The 21,019-nt window shown below is 49.4% G+C and overlaps 1 protein-coding gene across 1 annotated transcript in view; it reads left to right on the top strand.

Moving 5' to 3' along the window:
* MAB21L3 (mab-21 like 3) overlaps positions 1-21,019 on the top strand; it is a 141,501-nt gene that overhangs the window by 9,261 nt on the left and 111,221 nt on the right. The window contains exon 2 of the mRNA XM_073670894.1: positions 15,962-16,102. Within this exon, the coding sequence (XP_073526995.1) occupies positions 15,962-16,102 (141 nt within the window). The remainder of the gene's footprint in view (positions 1-15,961; positions 16,103-21,019) is intronic.

The following is a 21,019-nucleotide window of genomic DNA, read 5'->3' as shown; positions in this document are numbered from 1 at the left end:
TATTGATAGTGTTGTCCTGATTGCTTGCCCTCTGCCGATCATTACTGATAGTGTTGTCCTGATTGCTCGCCCTCTGCTGGTCATTACTGATAGTGTTGTCCTGATTGCTCGCCCTCTGCCGTTCATTACTGATAGTGAGGCCCTGATTGCTCGCCCTCTGCTGGCCATTAATGATAGTGAGGCCCTGACGGCTCACCCTCTGCCCTCTATTACTGATAGTGTTGTCCTGATTGCTCGCCATCTGCCGGTCATTATTGATAGTGTTGTCCTGATTGCTTGCCCTCTGCCGATCATTACTGATAGTGTTGTCCTGATTGCTCGCCCTCTGCCAGTCATTATTGATAGTGTTGTCCTGATTGCTTGCCCTCTGCCGATCATTACTGATAGTGTTGTCCTGATTGCTCACCTTTGCCAGCCATTAATGATAGTGAGGCCCTGATTGCTCACCTTTGCCAGCCATTACTGATAGAGAGGCCCTGACGGCTCACCCTCTGCCCTCTATTACTGATAGTGTTGTCCTGATTGCTCGCCATCTGCCGGTCATTATTGATAGTGTTGTCCTGATTGCTCGCCCTCTGTCGGTCATTCCTGATAGTGTTGTCCTGATTGCTCGCCCTCTGCCGGTCATTACTGATAGTGTTGTCCTGATTGCTCGCCCTCTGCCGGTCATTCCTGATAGTGTTGTTCTGATTGCTCGCCCTCTGCCGGTCATTACTGATAGTGTTGTCCTGATTGCTCACCCTCTGCTGGTCATTACTGATAGTGTTGTCCTGATTGCTCACCCTCTGCCGGTCATTACTGGTAGTGTTATCCTGATTGCTCACCCTCTCCCGGTCATTACTGGTAGTGTTGTCCTGATTGCTCACCCTCTGCTGGTCATTACTGGTAGTGTTATCCTGATTGCTCACCCTCTCCCGGTCATTACTGATAGTGTTGTCCTCATTGCTCGCCCTCTGCCGGTCATTACTGATAGTGTTGTCCTGATTGCTCGCCATCTGCCGGTCATTACTGATAGTGTTGTCCTGATTGCTCGCCCTCTGTCGATCATTCCTGATAGTGTTGTCCTGATTGCTCGTCCTCTGCCGGTCATTATTGATAGTGTTGTCCTGATTGCTCGCCCTCTGCTGGTCATTACTGGTAGTGTTGTTCTGATTGCTCACCCTCTCCCGGTCATTACTGCTAGTGTTGTCCTGATTGCTCGCCCTCTGCCGGTCATTACTGATAGTGTTGTCCTGATTGCTCGCCCTCTGCTGGTCATTACTGGTAGTGTTGTCCTGATTGCTCGCCCTCTGCCGGTCATTATTGATAGTGTTGTCCTGATTGCTTGCCCTCTGCAGGTCATTATTGATAGTGTTGTCCTGATTGCTTGCCCTCTGCAGGTCATTACTGATAGTGTTGTCCTGATTGCTCGCCATCTGCCGGTCATTACTGATAGTGTTGTCCTGATTGCTCGCCCTCTGTCGATCATTCCTGATAGTGTTGTCCTGATTGCTCGTCCTCTGCCGGTCATTATTGATAGTGTTGTCCTGATTGCTCGCCCTCTGCTGGTCATTACTGGTAGTGTTGTTCTGATTGCTCACCCTCTCCCGGTCATTACTGGTAGTGTTGTCCTGATTGCTCGCCCTCTGCCGGTCATTACTGATAGTGTTGTCCTGATTGCTCGCCCTCTGCTGGTCATTACTGGTAGTGTTGTCCTGATTGCTCGCCCTCTGCCGGTCATTATTGATAGTGTTGTCCTGATTGCTTGCCCTCTGCAGGTCATTACTGGTAGTGTTGTCCTGATTGCTCGCCCTCTGCTGGTCATTACTGATAGTGTTGTCCTGATTGCTCACCCTCTCCTGGTCATTACTGGTAGTGTTGTCCTGATTGCTTGCCCTCTGCCGATCATTACTGATAGTGTTGTCCTGATTGCTCGCCCTCTGCCAGTCATTATTGATAGTGTTGTCCTGATTGCTTGCCCTCTGCCGATCATTACTGATAGTGTTGTCCTGATTGCTCGCCCTCTGCTGGTCATTACTGATAGTGTTGTCCTGATTGCTCGCCCTCTCCCGGTCATTACTGATAGTGTTGTCCTGATTGCTCGCCCTCTGCCGGTCATTACTGATAGTGTTGTCCTGATTGCTCACCCTCTGCTGGTCATTACTGATAGTGTTGTCCTGATTGCTCGCCCTCTGATGGTCATTACTGATAGTGTTGTCCTTATTGCTCGCCCTCTGCCGGTCATTACTGATAGTGTTGTCCTGATTTCTCGCCCTCTGCCAGTCATTACTGATAGTGTTGTCCTGATTGCTCACCCTCTGCCGGTCATTACTGATAGTGTTGTCTTGATTGCTCGCCCTCTGTCGATCATTCCTGATAGTGTTGTCCTGATTGCTCGCCCTCTGATGGTCATTACTGATAGTGTTGTCCTGATTGCTCGCCATCTGCCGGTCATTATTGATAGTGTTGTCCTGATTGCTCGCCCTCTGTCGGTCATTCCTGATAGTGTTGTCCTGATTGCTCGCCCTCTGCTGGTCATTATTGATAGTGTTGTCCTGATTGCTCGCCCTCTGCCGGTCATTACTGATAGTGTTGTCCTGATTGCTCGCCCTCTGCCGGTCATTACTGATAGTGTTGTCCTGATTGCTCACCCTCTGCTGGTCATTACTGATAGTGTTGTCCTGATTGCTCACCCTCTCCCGGTCATTACTGGTAGTGCTGTCCTGATTGCTCGTCCTCTGCCGGTCATTATTGATAGTGTTGTCCTGATTGCTCGCCCTCTGCTGGTCATTACTGGTAGTGTTGTTCTGATTGCTCACCCTCTGCTGGTCATTACTGGTAGTATTGTCCTGATTGCTCACACTCTCCGGGTCATTACTGGTAGTGTTGTCCTGATTGCTCGCCCTCTGATGGTCATTACTGATAGTGTTGTCCTTATTGCTCGCCCTCTGCCGGTCATTACTGATAGTGTTGTCCTTATTGCTCGCCCTCTGTCGATCATTCCTGATAGTGTTGTCCTGATTGCTCGCACTCTGATGGTCATTACTGATAGTGTTGTCCTGATTGCTTGCCCTCTGCCGATCATTACTGATAGTGTTGTCCTGATTGCTCGCCCTCTGCCAATCATTATTGATAGTGTTGTCCTGATTGCTTGCCCTCTGCCGATCATTACTGATAGTGTTGTCCTGATTGCTCGCCCTCTGCTGGTCATTACTGATAGTGTTGTCCTGATTGCTCGCCCTCTCCCGGTCATTACTGATAGTGTTGTCCTGATTGCTCGCCCTCTGCCGGTCATTACTGATAGTGTTGTCCTGATTGCTCACCCTCTGCTGGTCATTACTGATAGTGTTGTCCTGATTGCTCGCCCTCTGATGGTCATTACTGATAGTGTTGTCCTTATTGCTCGCCCTCTGCCGGTCATTACTGATAGTGTTGTCCTGATTGCTCGCCCTCTGCCGGTCATTACTGATAGTGTTGTCCTGATTGCTCACCCTCTGCCGGTCATTACTGATAGTGTTGTCCTGATTGCTCGCCCTCTGCCGGTCATTACTGATAGTGTTGTCCTGATTGCTCGCCCTCTGTCAATCATTCCTGATAGTGTTGTCCTGACTGCTTGCCCTCTGATGGTCATTACTGATAGTGTTGTCCTGATTGCTCGCCATCTGCCGGTCATTATTGATAGTGTTGTCCTGATTGCTCGCCCTCTGTCGGTCATTCCTGATAGTGTTGTCCTGATTGCTCGCCCTCTGCTGGTCATTATTGATAGTGTTGTCCTGATTGCTCGCCCTCTGCCGGTCATTACTGATAGTGTTGTCCTGATTGCTCGCCCTCTGCTGGTCATTACTGATAGTGTTGTCCTGATTGCTCACCCTCTGCTGGTCATTACTGATAGTGTTGTCCTGATTGCTCACCCTCTCCCGGTCATTACTGGTAGTGCTGTCCTGATTGCTCGTCCTCTGCCGGTCATTATTGATAGTGTTGTCCTGATTGCTCGCCCTCTGCTGGTCATTACTGGTAGTGTTGTTCTGATTGCTCACACTCTGCTGGTCATTACTGGTAGTATTGTCCTGATTGCTCACACTCTCCGGGTCATTACTGGTAGTGTTGTCCTGATTGCTCGCCCTCTGATGGTCATTACTGATAGTGTTGTCCTTATTGCTCGCTCTCTGCCGGTCATTACTGATAGTGTTGTCCTGATTGCTCGCCCTCTGCCGGTCATTACTGGTAGTGTTGTCCTGATTGCTCGCCCTCTGCTGGTCATTACTGGTAGTGTTGTTCTGATTGCTCACCCTCTCCCGGTCATTACTGGTAGTGTTGTCCTGATTGCTCGCCCTCTGCCAGTCATTACTGATAGTGTTGTCCTGATTGTTCGCCCTCTGCTGGTCATTACTGGTAGTGTTGTCCTGATTGCTCACCCTCTCCTGGTCATTACTGGTAGTGTTGTCCTGATTGCTCGCCCTCTGCCGGTCATTATTGATAGTGTTGTCCTGATTGCTTGCCCTCTGCAGGTCATTACTGGTAGTGTTGTCCTGATTGCTCGCCCTCTGCTGGTCATTACTGATAGTGTTGTCCTGATTGCTCACCCTCTCCTGGTCATTACTGGTAGTGTTGTCCTGATTGCTTGCCATCTGCCGATCATTACTAATAGTGTTGTCCTGATTGCTCGCCCTCTGCCAGTCATTATTGATAGTGTTGTCCTGATTGCTTGCCCTCTGCCGATCATTACTGATAGTGTTGTCCTGATTGCTCGCCCTCTGCTGGTCATTACTGATAGTGTTGTCCTGATTGCTCGCCCTCTCCCGGTCATTACTGATAGTGTTGTCCTGATTGCTCGCCCTCTGCCGGTCATTACTGATAGTGTTGTCCTGATTGCTCACCCTCTGCTGGTCATTACTGATAGTGTTGTCCTGATTGCTCGCCCTCTGATGGTCATTACTGATAGTGTTGTCCTTATTGCTCGCCCTCTGCCGGTCATTACTGATAGTGTTGTCCTTATTGCTCGCCCTCTGCCGGTCATTACTGATAGTGTTGTCCTGATTGCTCGCCCTCTGCCGGTCATTACTGATAGTGTTGTCCTGATTGCTCACCCTCTGCCGGTCATTACTGATAGTGTTGTCTTGATTGCTCGCCCTCTGTCGATCATTCCTGATAGTGTTGTCCTGACTGCTTGCCCTCTGATGGTCATTACTGATAGTGTTGTCCTGATTGCTCGCCATCTGCCGGTCATTATTGATAGTGTTGTCCTGATTGCTCGCCCTCTGTCGGTCATTCCTGATAGTGTTGTCCTGATTGCTCGCCCTCTGCTGGTCATTATTGATAGTGTTGTCCTGATTGCTCGCCCTCTGCCGGTCATTACTGATAGTGTTGTCCTGATTGCTCGCCCTCTGCCGGTCATTACTGATAGTGTTGTCCTGATTGCTCACCCTCTGCTGGTCATTACTGATAGTGTTGTCCTGATTGCTCACCCTCTCCCGGTCATTACTGGTAGTGCTGTCCTGATTGCTCGTCCTCTGCCGGTCATTATTGATAGTGTTGTCCTGATTGCTCGCCCTCTGCTGGTCATTACTGGTAGTGTTGTTCTGATTGCTCACCCTCTACTGGTCATTACTGGTAGTATTGTCCTGATTGCTCACACTCTCCGGGTCATTACTGGTAGTGTTGTCCTGATTGCTCGCCCTCTGATGGTCATTACTGATAGTGTTGTCCTTATTGCTCGCTCTCTGCCGGTCATTACTGATAGTGTTGTCCTGATTGCTCGCCCTCTGCCGGTCATTACTGGTAGTGTTGTCCTGATTGCTCGCCCTCTGCTGGTCATTACTGGTAGTGTTGTTCTGATTGCTCACCCTCTCCTGGTCATTACTGGTAGTGTTGTCCTGATTGCTCGCCCTCTGCCAGTCATTACTGATAGTGTTGTCCTGATTGCTCGCCCTCTGCCAGTCATTACTGATAGTGTTGTCCTGATTGCTCGCCCTCTGCTGGTCATTACTGGTAGTGTTGTCCTGATTGCTCACCCTCTCCTGGTCATTACTGGTAGTGTTGTCCTGATTGCTCGCCCTCTGCCGGTCAGTATTGATAGTGTTGTCCTGATTGCTTGCCCTCTGCAGGTCATTACTGGTAGTGTTGTCCTGATTGCTCGCCCTCTGCTGGTCATTACTGATAGTGTTGTCCTGATTGCTCACCCTCTCCTGGTCATTACTGGTAGTGTTGTCCTGATTGCTTGCCATCTGCCGATCATTACTGATAGTGTTGTCCTGATTGCTCGCCCTCTGCCAGTCATTATTGATAGTGTTGTCCTGATTGCTTGCCCTCTGCCGATCATTACTGATAGTGTTGTCCTGATTGCTCGCCCTCTGCTGGTCATTACTGATAGTGTTGTCCTGATTGCTCGCCCTCTCCCGGTCATTACTGATAGTGTTGTCCTGATTGCTCGCCCTCTGCCGGTCATTACTGATAGTGTTGTCCTGATTGCTCACCCTCTGCTGGTCATTACTGATAGTGTTGTCCTGATTGCTCGCCCTCTGATGGTCATTACTGATAGTGTTGTCCTTATTGCTCGCCCTCTGCCGGTCATTACTGATAGTGTTGTCCTGATTGCTCGCCCTCTGCCGGTCATTACTGATAGTGTTGTCCTGATTGCTCACCCTCTGCCGGTCATTACTGATAGTGTTGTCTTGATTGCTCGCCATCTGCCGGTCATTACTGATAGTGTTGTCCTGATTGCTCGCCCTCTGCCGGTCATTACTGATAGTGTTGTCCTGATTTCTCGCCCTCTGTCGATCATTCCTGATAGTGTTGTCCTGATTGCTCGCCCTCTGCCGGTCATTACTGATAGTGTTGTCCTGATTGCTCGCCCTCTGCAGGTCATTACTGATAGTGTTGTCCTGATTGCTCGCCCTCTGCCGGTCATTACTGATAGTGTTGTCCTGATTGCTCGCCCTCTGCCGGTCATTACTGATAGTGTTGTCCTGATTGCTCGCCCTCTGCCGGTCATTACTGATAGTGTTGTCCTGATTGCTCGCCCTCTGCCGGTCATTACTGATAGTGTTGTCCTGATTGCTCACCCTCTGCTGGTCATTACTGGTAGTATTGTCCTGATTGCTCACACTCTCCGGGTCATTACTGGTAGTGTTGTCCTGATTGCTCGCCCTTTGATGGTCATTACTGATAGTGTTGTCCTTATTGCTCGCCCTCTGCCGGTCATTACTGATAGTGTTGTCCTGATTGCTCGCCCTCTGCCGGTCATTACTGATAGTGTTGTCCTGATTGCTCGCCCTCTGCCGGTCATTACTGATAGTGTGGTCCTGATTGCTCGCCCTCTGCCGGTCATTACTGGTAGTGTGGTCCTGATTGCTCGCCCTCTGCCGGTCATTACTGATAGTGTTGTCCTGATTGCTCACCCTCTGTCTGTCATTACTGATATTGTTGTCTGGATTGCTCGCCCTCTGCCGGTCATTACTGATAGTGTGGTCCTGATTGCTCGCCCTCTGCCGGTCATTACTGGTAGTGTTGTCCTGATTGCTCGCCCTCTGTCGGTCATTCCTGATAGTGTTGTCCTGATTGCTCGCCCTCTGTCGGTCATCACTGATAGTGTTGTCCTGATTGCTCACCCTCTGCCGGTCATTACTGATAGTGTTGTCCTGATTGCTCGCCCTCTGCTGGTCATTACTGATAGTGTTGTCCTGATTGCTCGCCCTCTCCCGGTCATTACTGATAGTGTTGTCCTGATTGCTCGCCCTCTGCCGGTCATTACTGATAGTGTTGTCCTGATTGCTCACCCTCTGCTGGTCATTACTGGTAGTATTGTCCTGATTGCTCACACTCTCCGGGTCATTACTGGTAGTGTTGTCCTGATTGCTCGCCCTCTGCTGGTCATTACTGATAGTGTTGTCCTTATTGCTCGCCCTCTGCCGGTCATTACTGATAGTGTTGTCCTGATTGCTCGCCATCTGCCGGTCATTACTGATAGTGTTGTCCTGATTGCTCGCCATCTGCCGGTCATTACTGATAGTGTTGTCCTGATTGCTCGCCCTCTGCCGGTCATTACTGATAGTGTTGTCCTGTTTGCTCGCCCTCTGTCGATCATTCCTGATAGTGTTGTCCTGATTGCTCGCCCTCTGTCGGTCATTCCTGATAGTGTTGTCCTGATTGCTCGCCCTCTGTCGGTCATTACTGATAGTGTTGTCCTGATTGCTCGCCCTCTGTCGGTCATTACTGATAGTGTTGTCCTGATAGCTCGCCCTCTGCCGGTCATTACTGATAGTGTTGTCCTGATTGCTCGCTCTCTGCCGGTCATTACTGGTAGTGTTGTCCTGATTGCTCGCCCTCTGCCGGTCATTACTGATAGTGTTGTCCTGATTGCTCGCCCTCTGCCGGTCATTACTGATAGTGTTGTCCTGATTGCTCGCCCTCTGCCGGTCATTACTGATAGTGTTGTCCTGATTGCTCGCTCTCTGCCGGTCATTACTGATAGTGTTGTCCTGATTGCTCGCTCTCTGCCGGTCATTACTGATAGTGTTGTCCTGATAGCTAGCCCTCTGCCGGTCATTACTGATAGTGTTGTCCTGATTGCTCGCTCTCTGCCGGTCATTACTGGTAGTGTTGTCCTGATTGCTCACCCTCTGCCGGTCATTACTGATAGTGTTGTCCTGATTGCTCGCCCTCTGCCGGTCATTACTGATAGTGTTGTCCTGATTGCTCGCCCTCTGCCGGTCATTACTGATAGTGTTGTCCTGATTGCTCGCCCTCTGCCGGTCATTACTGATAGTGTTGTCCTGATAGCTCGCCCTCTGCCGGTCATTACTGATAGTGTTGTCCTGATTGCTCGCTCTCTGCCGGTCATTACTGGTAGTGTTGTCCTGATTGCTCACCCTCTGCCGGTCATTACTGATAGTGTTGTCCTGATTGCTCGCCCTCTGCCGGTCATTACTGATAGTGTTGTCCTGATTGCTCGCCCTCTGCTGGTCATTACTGATAGTGTTGTCCTGATTGCTCGCCCTCTCCCGGTCATTACTGATAGTGTTGTCCTGATTGCTCGCCCTCTGCCGGTCATTACTGATAGTGTTGTCCTGATTGCTCACCCTCTGCTGGTCATTACTGATAGTGTTGTCCTGATTGCTCGCCCTCTGATGGTCATTACTGATAGTGTTGTCCTTATTGCTCGCCCTCTGCCGGTCATTACTGATAGTGTTGTCCTGATTGCTCGCCCTCTGCCGGTCATTACTGATAGTGTTGTCCTGATTGCTCACCCTCTGCCGGTCATTACTGATAGTGTGGTCTTGATTGCTCGCCATCTGCCGGTCATTACTGATAGTGTTGTCCTGATTGCTCGACCTCTGCCGGTCATTACTGATAGTGTTGTCCTGATTTCTCGCCCTCTGTCGATCATTCCTGATAGTGTTGTCCTGATTGCTCGCCCTCTGCCGGTCATTACTGATAGTGTTGTCCTGATTGCTCGCCCTCTGCTGGTCATTACTGGTAGTGTTGTCCTGATTGCTCGCCCTCTGCCGGTCATTACTGATAGTGTTGTCCTGATTGCTCGCCCTCTGCCGGTCATTACTGATAGTGTTGTCCTGATTGCTCGCCATCTGCCGGTCATTACTGATAGTGTTGTCCTGATTGCTCGCCCTCTGTCGATCATTCCTGATAGTGTTGTCCTGATTACTCGCCCTCTGTCGGTCATTCCTGATAGTGTTGTCCTGATTGCTCGCCCTCTGCCGGTCATTACTGATAGTGTTGTCCTGATTGCTCGCCCTCTGCCGGTCATTACTGATAGTGTTGTCCTGATTGCTCGCCCTCTGCCGGTCATTACTGATAGTGTTGTCCTGATTGCTCGCCCTCTGCCGGTCATTACTGATAGTGTTGTCCTGATTGCTCACCCTCTGCTGGTCATTACTGGTAGTATTGTCCTGATTGCTCACACTCTCCGGGTCATTACTGGTAGTGTTGTCCTGATTGCTCGCCCTTTGATGGTCATTACTGATAGTGTTGTCCTTATTGCTCGCCCTCTGCCGGTCATTACTGATAGTGTTGTCCTGATTGCTCGCCCTCTGCCGGTCATTACTGATAGTGTTGTCCTGATTGCTCGCCCTCTGCCGGTCATTACTGGTAGTGTTGTCCTGATTGCTCGCCCTATGCCGGTCATTACTGATAGTGTTGTCCTGATTGCTCGCCCTCTGCCGGTCATTACTGATAGTGTGGTCCTGATTGCTCGCCCTCTGCCGGTCATTACTGGTAGTGTGGTCCTGATTGCTCGCCCTCTGCCGGTCATTACTGGTAGTGTTGTCCTGATTGCTCACCCTCTGCCGGTCATTACTGATAGTGTTGTCCTGATTGCTCACCCTCTGCCGGTCATTACTGATAGTGTGGTCCTGATTGCTCGCCCTCTGCCGGTCATTACTGGTAGTGTTGTCCTGATTGCTCGCCCTCTGTCGGTCATTCCTGATAGTGTTGTCCTGATTGCTCGCTCTCTGCCGGTCATTACTGGTAGTGTTGTCCTGATTGCTCACCCTCTGCCGGTCATTACTGATAGTGTTGTCCTGATTGCTCGCCCTCTGCCGGTCATTACTGATAGTGTTGTCCTGATTGCTCGCCCTCTGCCGGTCATTACTGATAGTGTTGTCCTGATTGCTCGCCCTCTGCCGGTCATTACTGATAGTGTTGTCCTGATAGCTCGCCCTCTGCCGGTCATTACTGATAGTGTTGTCCTGATTGCTCGCTCTCTGCCGGTCATTAATGGTAGTGTTGTCCTGATTGCTCACCCTCTGCCGGTCATTACTGGTAGTGTTGTCCTGATTGCTCGCCCTCTGCTGGTCATTACTGATAGTGTTGTCCTTATTGCTCGCCCTCTGCCGGTCATTACTGATAGTGTTGTCCTTATTGCTCGCCCTCTGCCGGTCATTACTGATAGTGTTGTCCTGATTGCTCGCCATCTGCCGGTCATTACTGATAGTGTTGTCCTGATTGCTCGCCATCTGCCGGTCATTACTGATAGTGTTGTCCTGATTGCTCGCCCTCTGCCGGTCATTACTGATAGTGTTGTCCTGTTTGCTCGCCCTCTGTCGATCATTCCTGATAGTGTTGTCCTGATTGCTCGCCCTCTGTCGGTCATTCCTGATAGTGTTGTCCTGATTGCTCGCCCTCTGTCGGTCATTACTGATAGTGTTGTCCTGATTGCTCGCCCTCTGTCGGTCATTACTGATAGTGTTGTCCTGATAGCTCGCCCTCTGCCGGTCATTACTGATAGTGTTGTCCTGATTGCTCGCTCTCTGCCGGTCATTACTGGTAGTGTTGTCCTGATTGCTCGCCCTCTGCCGGTCATTACTGATAGTGTTGTCCTGATTGCTCGCCCTCTGCCGGTCATTACTGATAGTGTTGTCCTGATTGCTCGCCCTCTGCCGGTCATTACTGATAGTGTTGTCCTGATTGCTCGCTCTCTGCCGGTCATTACTGATAGTGTTGTCCTGATTGCTCGCTCTCTGCCGGTCATTACTGATAGTGTTGTCCTGATAGCTAGCCCTCTGCCGGTCATTACTGATAGTGTTGTCCTGATTGCTCGCTCTCTGCCGGTCATTACTGGTAGTGTTGTCCTGATTGCTCACCCTCTGCCGGTCATTACTGATAGTGTTGTCCTGATTGCTCGCCCTCTGCCGGTCATTACTGATAGTGTTGTCCTGATTGCTCGCCCTCTGCCGGTCATTACTGATAGTGTTGTCCTGATTGCTCGCCCTCTGCCGGTCATTACTGATAGTGTTGTCCTGATAGCTCGCCCTCTGCCGGTCATTACTGATAGTGTTGTCCTGATTGCTCGCTCTCTGCCGGTCATTACTGGTAGTGTTGTCCTGATTGCTCACCCTCTGCCGGTCATTACTGATAGTGTTGTCCTGATTGCTCGCCCTCTGCCGGTCATTACTGATAGTGTTGTCCTGATTGCTCGCCCTCTGCTGGTCATTACTGATAGTGTTGTCCTGATTGCTCGCCCTCTCCCGGTCATTACTGATAGTGTTGTCCTGATTGCTCGCCCTCTGCCGGTCATTACTGATAGTGTTGTCCTGATTGCTCACCCTCTGCTGGTCATTACTGATAGTGTTGTCCTGATTGCTCGCCCTCTGATGGTCATTACTGATAGTGTTGTCCTTATTGCTCGCCCTCTGCCGGTCATTACTGATAGTGTTGTCCTGATTGCTCGCCCTCTGCCGGTCATTACTGATAGTGTTGTCCTGATTGCTCACCCTCTGCCGGTCATTACTGATAGTGTGGTCTTGATTGCTCGCCATCTGCCGGTCATTACTGATAGTGTTGTCCTGATTGCTCGACCTCTGCCGGTCATTACTGATAGTGTTGTCCTGATTTCTCGCCCTCTGTCGATCATTCCTGATAGTGTTGTCCTGATTGCTCGCCCTCTGCCGGTCATTACTGATAGTGTTGTCCTGATTGCTCGCCCTCTGCTGGTCATTACTGGTAGTGTTGTCCTGATTGCTCGCCCTCTGCCGGTCATTACTGATAGTGTTGTCCTGATTGCTCGCCCTCTGCCGGTCATTACTGATAGTGTTGTCCTGATTGCTCGCCATCTGCCGGTCATTACTGATAGTGTTGTCCTGATTGCTCGCCCTCTGTCGATCATTCCTGATAGTGTTGTCCTGATTACTCGCCCTCTGTCGGTCATTCCTGATAGTGTTGTCCTGATTGCTCGCCCTCTGCCGGTCATTACTGATAGTGTTGTCCTGATTGCTCGCCCTCTGCCGGTCATTACTGATAGTGTTGTCCTGATTGCTCGCCCTCTGCCGGTCATTACTGATAGTGTTGTCCTGATTGCTCGCCCTCTGCCGGTCATTACTGATAGTGTTGTCCTGATTGCTCACCCTCTGCTGGTCATTACTGGTAGTATTGTCCTGATTGCTCACACTCTCCGGGTCATTACTGGTAGTGTTGTCCTGATTGCTCGCCCTTTGATGGTCATTACTGATAGTGTTGTCCTTATTGCTCGCCCTCTGCCGGTCATTACTGATAGTGTTGTCCTGATTGCTCGCCCTCTGCCGGTCATTACTGATAGTGTTGTCCTGATTGCTCGCCCTCTGCCGGTCATTACTGGTAGTGTTGTCCTGATTGCTCGCCCTATGCCGGTCATTACTGATAGTGTTGTCCTGATTGCTCGCCCTCTGCCGGTCATTACTGATAGTGTGGTCCTGATTGCTCGCCCTCTGCCGGTCATTACTGGTAGTGTGGTCCTGATTGCTCGCCCTCTGCCGGTCATTACTGGTAGTGTTGTCCTGATTGCTCACCCTCTGCCGGTCATTACTGATAGTGTTGTCCTGATTGCTCACCCTCTGCCGGTCATTACTGATAGTGTGGTCCTGATTGCTCGCCCTCTGCCGGTCATTACTGGTAGTGTTGTCCTGATTGCTCGCCCTCTGTCGGTCATTCCTGATAGTGTTGTCCTGATTGCTCGCTCTCTGCCGGTCATTACTGGTAGTGTTGTCCTGATTGCTCACCCTCTGCCGGTCATTACTGATAGTGTTGTCCTGATTGCTCGCCCTCTGCCGGTCATTACTGATAGTGTTGTCCTGATTGCTCGCCCTCTGCCGGTCATTACTGATAGTGTTGTCCTGATTGCTCGCCCTCTGCCGGTCATTACTGATAGTGTTGTCCTGATAGCTCGCCCTCTGCCGGTCATTACTGATAGTGTTGTCCTGATTGCTCGCTCTCTGCCGGTCATTAATGGTAGTGTTGTCCTGATTGCTCACCCTCTGCCGGTCATTACTGATAGTGTTGTCCTGATTGCTCGCCCTCTGCCGGTCATTACTGATAGTGTTGTCCTGATTGCTCGCCCTCTGCCGGTCATTACTGATAGTGTTGTCCTGATAGCTCGCCCTCTGCCGGTCATTACTGATAGTGTTGTCCTGATTGCTCGCCCTCTGCCAGTCATTACTGATAGTGTTGTCCTGATAGCTTGCCCTCTGCCGGTCATTACTGATAGTGTGGTCCTGATTGCTCGCTCTCTGCCGGTCATTACTGGTAGTGTTGTCCTGATTGCTCGCTCTCTGCCGGTCATTACTGGTAGTGTTGTCCTGATTGCTCACCCTCTGCCGGTCATTACTGATAGTGTTGTCCTGATTGCTCGCCCTCTGCCGGTCATTACTGATAGTTTTGTCCTGATTGCTCGCCCTCTGCCAGTCATTACTGATAGTGTTGTCCTGATAGCTTGCCCTCTGCCGGTCATTACTGATAGTGTTGTCCTGATTGCTCGCTCTCTGCCGGTCATTACTGGTAGTGTTGTCCTGATTGCTCACCCTCTGCCGGTCATTACTGATAGTGTTGTCCTGATTGCTCGCCCTCTGCCGGTCATTACTGATAGTGTTGTCCTGATTGCTCGCCCTCTGCCGGTCATTACTGATAGTGTTGTCCTGATTGCTCGCCCTCTGACGGTCATTACTGATAGTGTTGTCCTGATAGCTCGCCCTCTGCCGGTCATTGCTGATAGTGTTGTCCTGATTGCTCGCCCTCTGCCAGTCATTACTGATAGTGTTGTCCTGATAGCTTGCCCTCTGCCGGTCATTACTGATAGTGTGGTCCTGATTGCTCGCTCTCTGCCGGTCATTACTGGTAGTGTTGTCCTGATTGCTCGCCCTCTGCCGGTCATTACTGATAGTTTTGTCCTGATTGCTCGCCCTCTGCCAGTCATTACTGATAGTGTTGTCCTGATAGCTTGCCCTCTGCCGGTCATTACTGATAGTGTTGTCCTGATTGCTCGCTCTCTGCCGGTCATTACTGATAGTGTTGTCCTGATTGCTCGCCCTCTGCCGGTCATTACTGATAGTGTTGTCCTGATTGCTCGCCCTCTGCCGGTCATTACTGATAGTGTTGTCCTGATTGCTCGCCCTCTGCCGGTCATTACTGATAGTGTTGTCCTGATTGCTCGCCCTCTGCCGGTCATTACTGATAGTGTTGTCCTGATTGCTCGCCCTCTGCCGGTCATTACTGATAGTGTTGTCCTGATAGCTTGCCCTCTGCCGGTCATTACTGATAGTGTTGTCCTGATTGCTCGCTCTCTGCCGGTCATTACTGGTAGTGTTGTCCTGATTGCTCACCCTCTGCCGGTCATTACTGATAGTGTTGTCCTGATTGCTCGCCCTCTGCCAGTCATTACTGATAGTGTTGTCCTGATAGCTCGCTCTCTGCCGGTCATTACTGGTAGTGTTGTCCTGATTGCTCGCTCTCTGCCGGTCATTACTGGTAGTGTTGTCCTGATTGCTCGCCCTCTGCCGGTCATTACTGATAGTGTTGTCCTGATTGCTCGCCCTCTGCCGGTTATTACTGATAGTGTTGTCCTGATTGCTCGCCCTCTGCCAGTCATTACTGATAGTGTTGTCCTGATAGCTCGCCCTCTGCCGGTCATTACTGATAGTGTTGTCCTGATTGCTCACCCTCTGCCGGTCATTACTGATAGTGTTGTCCTGATTGCTCGCCCTCTGCCGGTCATTACTGATAGTGTTGTCCTGATTGCTCGCCCTCTGCCGGTCATTACTGATAGTGTTGTTCTGATTGCTCGCCCTCTGCCGGTCATTACTGATAGTGTTGTCCTGATTGCTCGCCCTCTGCCGGTCATTACTGATAGTGTTGTCCTGATTGCTCGCCCTCTGCCGGTCATTACTGATAGTGTTGTCCTGATTGCTTGCCCTCTGCCGACCTTTACCCTGTGCACACACATTAGGTACCTAGTGTGCAGAATGGGGATACAGCAGTAAGTGTAAGTGTAAGATTACGTGAGTCGCTATGAGGGGGTGCGAGGTGACAGTGGATCGATGGTGTGAGGCGTGGATAGTGGTGCGTGGAGGCATCGGCAGATGACATATTGCAGGTATACAAATCATAAATGTTCAGTTGCAGATAATTATATGCCTCCCTGAGGATCTAGAGTCCGTGCCGCCGCCATGTTCTGTCTGCTCATATGTGACATGGACTCTCACTCTGACCTGCTTGTTTACAGGGGGATGCCCGCCATGGCCGCGTCTCCCGTATGGTTGAGGAGGTGCAAGGCATCATGCTGCAGCTGACGACGCAAATAAGTTCCTGGGACTCCAGGTTTCATAGCATCTCCAACTCCGAGATCCACAGCGACAACCTGAAGGTGAGAGATCTGACCCCGGGCTCAGATTATCAGTCATGGGGACTGGTCACATAGGAAAGGTAATAGCTATGACCCATCCCAGGTCGTTCACGTTACAGTACCTATCGCTTGTCCTATAATACTGTTGTGTAATGTTGGGCCTTTATTGGCTGTAGCAGCAGACTGGCGCTGAGCTTACATCTGCCGTACTTTACGTTATATCTGTCTCGTGACCTCTGGATTCTCTTTCCCTTTCTGCGGCTGCCATTGGATCAGGAGCAGCCAGATTTACTGGCTCATTGGACGATTCTGCTCAGGGGGCGACGTTCTCTGCACCCCTGTATACAGGTAATGAGGGCTGATTATATAGTGATTGTATATACTGTACCTCCCATGAATCCTGGACCCAGTGCTGCCCCCTGTCCTAGACCCGGTACAGAACGGAGATGCGCAGGAGTAGCCCTGATATCAATTACACTTGGGAAGCCTGGGTGCAAATATCTATATAAACAGTACTCAGAATAAATGAGTGCACCCCAACAGATTTGGCAGAAAACCTTTAGTTTACTCTTAGAAGAAACATTTTCTATGGGACACCATACTACAAAATACTCCCATGAATGTTGGTCATTGATTGCAAACAAAATTTGTTATTTTTCACTCAAAAAATGTCTTTTTCCTAACAAATAAATTCAAGACTATGTTGCAAATATGAGTACACCCCACTGAAGTTCTTAGGAGCAAAGCAAAAGTTTAGGCTACAAAATTCTAATGAACAAGAATTCACCCACAGGTCAGTCTAATTCGTCATTACACGTGTGTGCAGCGGACGGGTGACTATAAGGGCTCAGTTACACATCTGTGATTTTTCATTAATGCCAAAACTAGGCGTGTAACAAACAAAACAAAACTATAGTTGAAAGATTGACACCTGTTCTGTGTTTTGGAGACACTCCTGGATTTGGAATACAAACACTGATGAAAAATCACTGATGTCTGAATCAGCCCTTAGAGGGCGATACTTAACACACCATTTCATACTGTCGGCAATGGCACCACATGGGAGAGAAATGTCACAAGACCTGCGAGAGAAAATCATTTCTTTACACAAGAAAGGTGTCTGCTACAAGAAGGTCAACAAAGCGTTACTTAATAGTCAGATACTGGAGGAAAGTGATAGAAAAATGTAACTAGAAAAGAACTGCAGCATCTCCGAGATGTCCAGGTGACCATGGAAGTCATCACCTAAAGAAGAGCGTCTTCTGATGAGAAGGGGGAAGAAAATCAACATGTAAGTTTATGTGCATCAGTGATGTTCAAAGCTATGTCGTTGGCAGTGAACTTTGCCATCAGGGACACCCCAGGTGGGCAGGTTTCAACTGAGGTGCCAGGCTAAGCATACTGCACAGTACCAGCGTCGGCAGCAGGACGTTGCGTGATTAAGTGGATTGTATTGACCACATACAACAGTGATTCAGTGTGGCTCCTTCACAGGTGCCACATTACTGCGCAGAAGAAAGGCCTGGTCATCTACTTCCGTATTATGTCAAGACAACTTGATATAGAGAACAACTAAAGGAATTCAATATAGTGCTGAAAGGTGCACCCCTAGGTCAGAAGGCACTCAACAAGCTAGGAGCCGATGGTCGACCTAAGTATGATCAATGTTCATGACGCGTCAGGATCAAAGCCGCAAAGACGTCTTGGTGCTGATGTTGCTTTGTCGAAAGGGAAGATCAAAACCTGCAGAGATATCATAAAGTACGGAACCAAGGCAAAGTCAAAGCCGAAATGAACAGAACAGGACTCTACTTACTCCTAATTAACAAATTAAGATGGATTCAATCAGGACATTTCCAGTCAAACGAACATTGGATCTACTATGGCAATGATAACTGAAGATGAAACAGTATCGCTTTTATTCTCAACCGAAGATTGGCCGGCGCTGTCCTGAAGTACAATGCAGCCAGTGATGGTCATCTCAATGCGCCTACAAGGAGCGGCAATCCATGTCACAGTTATACATGTCTACTCCCCAACAATAGATGCCGAGGAGGACGTTGAACTATTCTACGATCAAATTAAAGAGGAAATCGACAAGACGCCAAAACAAGACTTACTCATTATCATGGAAGACTTGAATGCCAAAGTGGGCCACCACAAATATTGAACCATTGAAACTTTTTACTTGGTGAACAAAATGAGGCTAGAGAATGATTCATTGACTTTTCTATGACAAATCAGCTTTCCATCATAAACACTTTATTCCAAAATCACAAATGGAGACTCTACACATGGACATCACCGAATGGGGCCTATAAGAATCAGATTGACATACTGTATATGTTCGACAAAGACTGAGGTTCTCGATCATTACAGTGAAAACAAGGCTAGGAGCTGGTTGTGCAACTGATTATGAACTTTTAACATCAAAGATTCGAGTCGAGCTGTGCAAACGGACTATGCAACAGGCTGTTCTCAACTTCGATTTGACCAACACGCCTGAAGTTTTTTGGAACAGTCTGCACAACCCATTTATATAGCTGGACATGTTTTGTTGCCACAGGAATACACTACTAGAGAGATAAATGACGCGCCCCCTGGGCCGTGGGGTACTCGGTGCCGGGCCGGTCGTTGCTGGGGGAGATGTCACAGTGGCAGTGACCCAGGACGGTCAGTAAAAAGGGAATTTTATAGTTTTTATGTTCAAAGTTCGTGACACCACCTGTGGTATGCGGCTAAGGGAGCCGCCGCTGCGGAGCAGGTCCTCTGGAGCTGATGTTACTGCAGCAAAGCTGGTGTGCCTCTCCACAGGTAGAGTTTAGCTCCAGGGCAGTGTATATGTTATGGGTGATGCTGGGCGTTGTAGTGCAGGGGTTGATGGCGCAGCAATAATCAGTCCACAACTTAATGGCGGTTTCCTCTTATCTTTACTGGCGGTGATTAGGCAAACCAGGACTAGGGTACTGGCTAGAAGTGGAAGTCTGGGCAGCCTGGAAGCAAGTAAGGAATCCACCTCACCAGGTGAAGTTGGAGGCCTTCCCTTTCCACTAAACTCTTTGGCCCTGCTGCTTGTAGCTGAGCAGTGGCCCTCGTCCCTGAGTGCAACGTCTTTGTGCTCACCTGTATGGCAGGCAGTTCGGGCCTTGCTGGCGCGTCGCTCCCACGTGGCGGTGCTGGGCCCTATGTGCTGCTGAGCCTCCGGGCGTCTGATGGGGCCAGGATACCTGCAGTCTCCTGCCCTCCAGTTTCTGCTGCTGGGCCTTCAGTGCCCCACAGCCTTGGACTCCGGTGTCCAGTTCTTCTGTGTTTGTTCCTTCTGGGGTGAACTGGCGCGCAGCTCCAGTCCCCAGCTCCTCTCTCGTCGACGTCCTCTCTTCAACTCCTCACACTAAGTCTCACTAACCCCGCCCCCAGATCCCAGTTGCTAAGGGGAGGGGCTCCCCTTGTTGGTCTGGAGCCAGGAAAGTGTTGCATGTTTAGTATCCCTGACTAGGGGACCCCTGCTTGCTTCCAGGCATGGCATTACCTCTGGTGAGGGAGGCAATGCCACTGTGGCAACCGGACCCCTGGGGTGCCACATAAACCAGTGAGGACCTTTCGCTATGATCTTTCTCTCTCTCTCCTTGCCTGACTGACCATATAATCTGGTTGTCCACCAGGTGGGAGACTTAATGAGGGTTTTTGGAAAAGTATATTGAAAGAGAAGAAAGAATGTTGAGATGATGCCGGCTTGTTAGACCAGGCTGAGATCATTTTTTTTATTTGGGGTTTTTCTTTTCTTCTTCCTTTGGTCTCTGCTAATTAACAACTCATGCAAAAATGTTCATGATTGGTTGTTAAATCCCTGTTTGTGATTGGTCCTACAATTTTCTATTTAAACCTTTGTAGATGCCATTTTCATTATACTATGACTAACGGCGGTTTTCCGCCAGACATGCGGAAGTTTTTAAATGTTTCTTGCTCTATTTCTTGTCTTTGGATTTTAATGGAACACTAATAAAGTAGTAATATTTTTTATCGTCGGATGGGATGTGCTAAATTTCTTCTACTTACCTGTTTGTGCTGTTTCTGCCAGCTGTATATGGCACCCTCCGTTTGATGAACATTCCACGGGTTGTATCTTATCTTCCCTTTTTTTACCCATCTTCTGGGGAATAAACGATTATAGAGATAAACTAGAGGGGACTCTAACCTTTCACTATGGTCCCTTTCTCGCTCTCTCCTTGCCTTACTGACTATATAATCAGATGAAAACCATCGGCCCCTACGTCTAGGGGTCGAAACCACATGGGTACAATCCAATAATTGTTACTCATTGCTCACCCAATCCATCTGTGCTACCAGCCCCAAGAACTTGTGACCAGTAAAATGCCAAATCCCCACTTCTCACACAACATACAACACCGAAATTAAACACAGTACATAAGGTCTCCTCAGGGTTCTTTGTCTAACAATAATGGAGATTGACTAGATTGAGTGATCTTCAGACACACTTACCCTACTAAAGGCCAAGACAAAAGGACAAATTCAGGTAGTGTAGGAATAAAGCTTCTTACCTTTTGCTGCAGCTGTCCCCAGTTGTCCACCTGTCCAGGCACAGCCAACTGGTTGGGTCAGCAGTCTTTTGCATTAACAGGTCTTTATTCGGGCGCCAGGTTTGTCGTCGCCACATAATGTGAGACATTCTGAGACGTTGTGCCTGTTCCAAATTGAATTGAAAAATCCAAATACGTGCACGGAAGAGCCATGACTGATACACTCTTAGGTATCACAGCTGATCTCTGTTTATTACATCATCGGTCACTGTTTATATAGGCATTTACTAAACATACATTGAAGCAATATAATTGGCTCAGCTTTCTTTACATATGTGCTGGCATCAGCATACATACTTCTCATTGGCTAAAGTTAATACTGTCTACACCCACCCTTAGG

This window comes from Phyllobates terribilis, unplaced genomic scaffold (assembly GCF_046119375.1).
Source record: "Phyllobates terribilis strain yellow unplaced genomic scaffold, ASM4611937v1 Scaffold_2__4_contigs__length_985480577, whole genome shotgun sequence".
In the NCBI taxonomy this organism is placed as follows: Eukaryota; Metazoa; Chordata; class Amphibia; order Anura; family Dendrobatidae; genus Phyllobates; species Phyllobates terribilis.
Note: the sequence above shows the minus strand (reverse complement) of the source record. Positions and strands in the feature narration are given on the sequence as shown.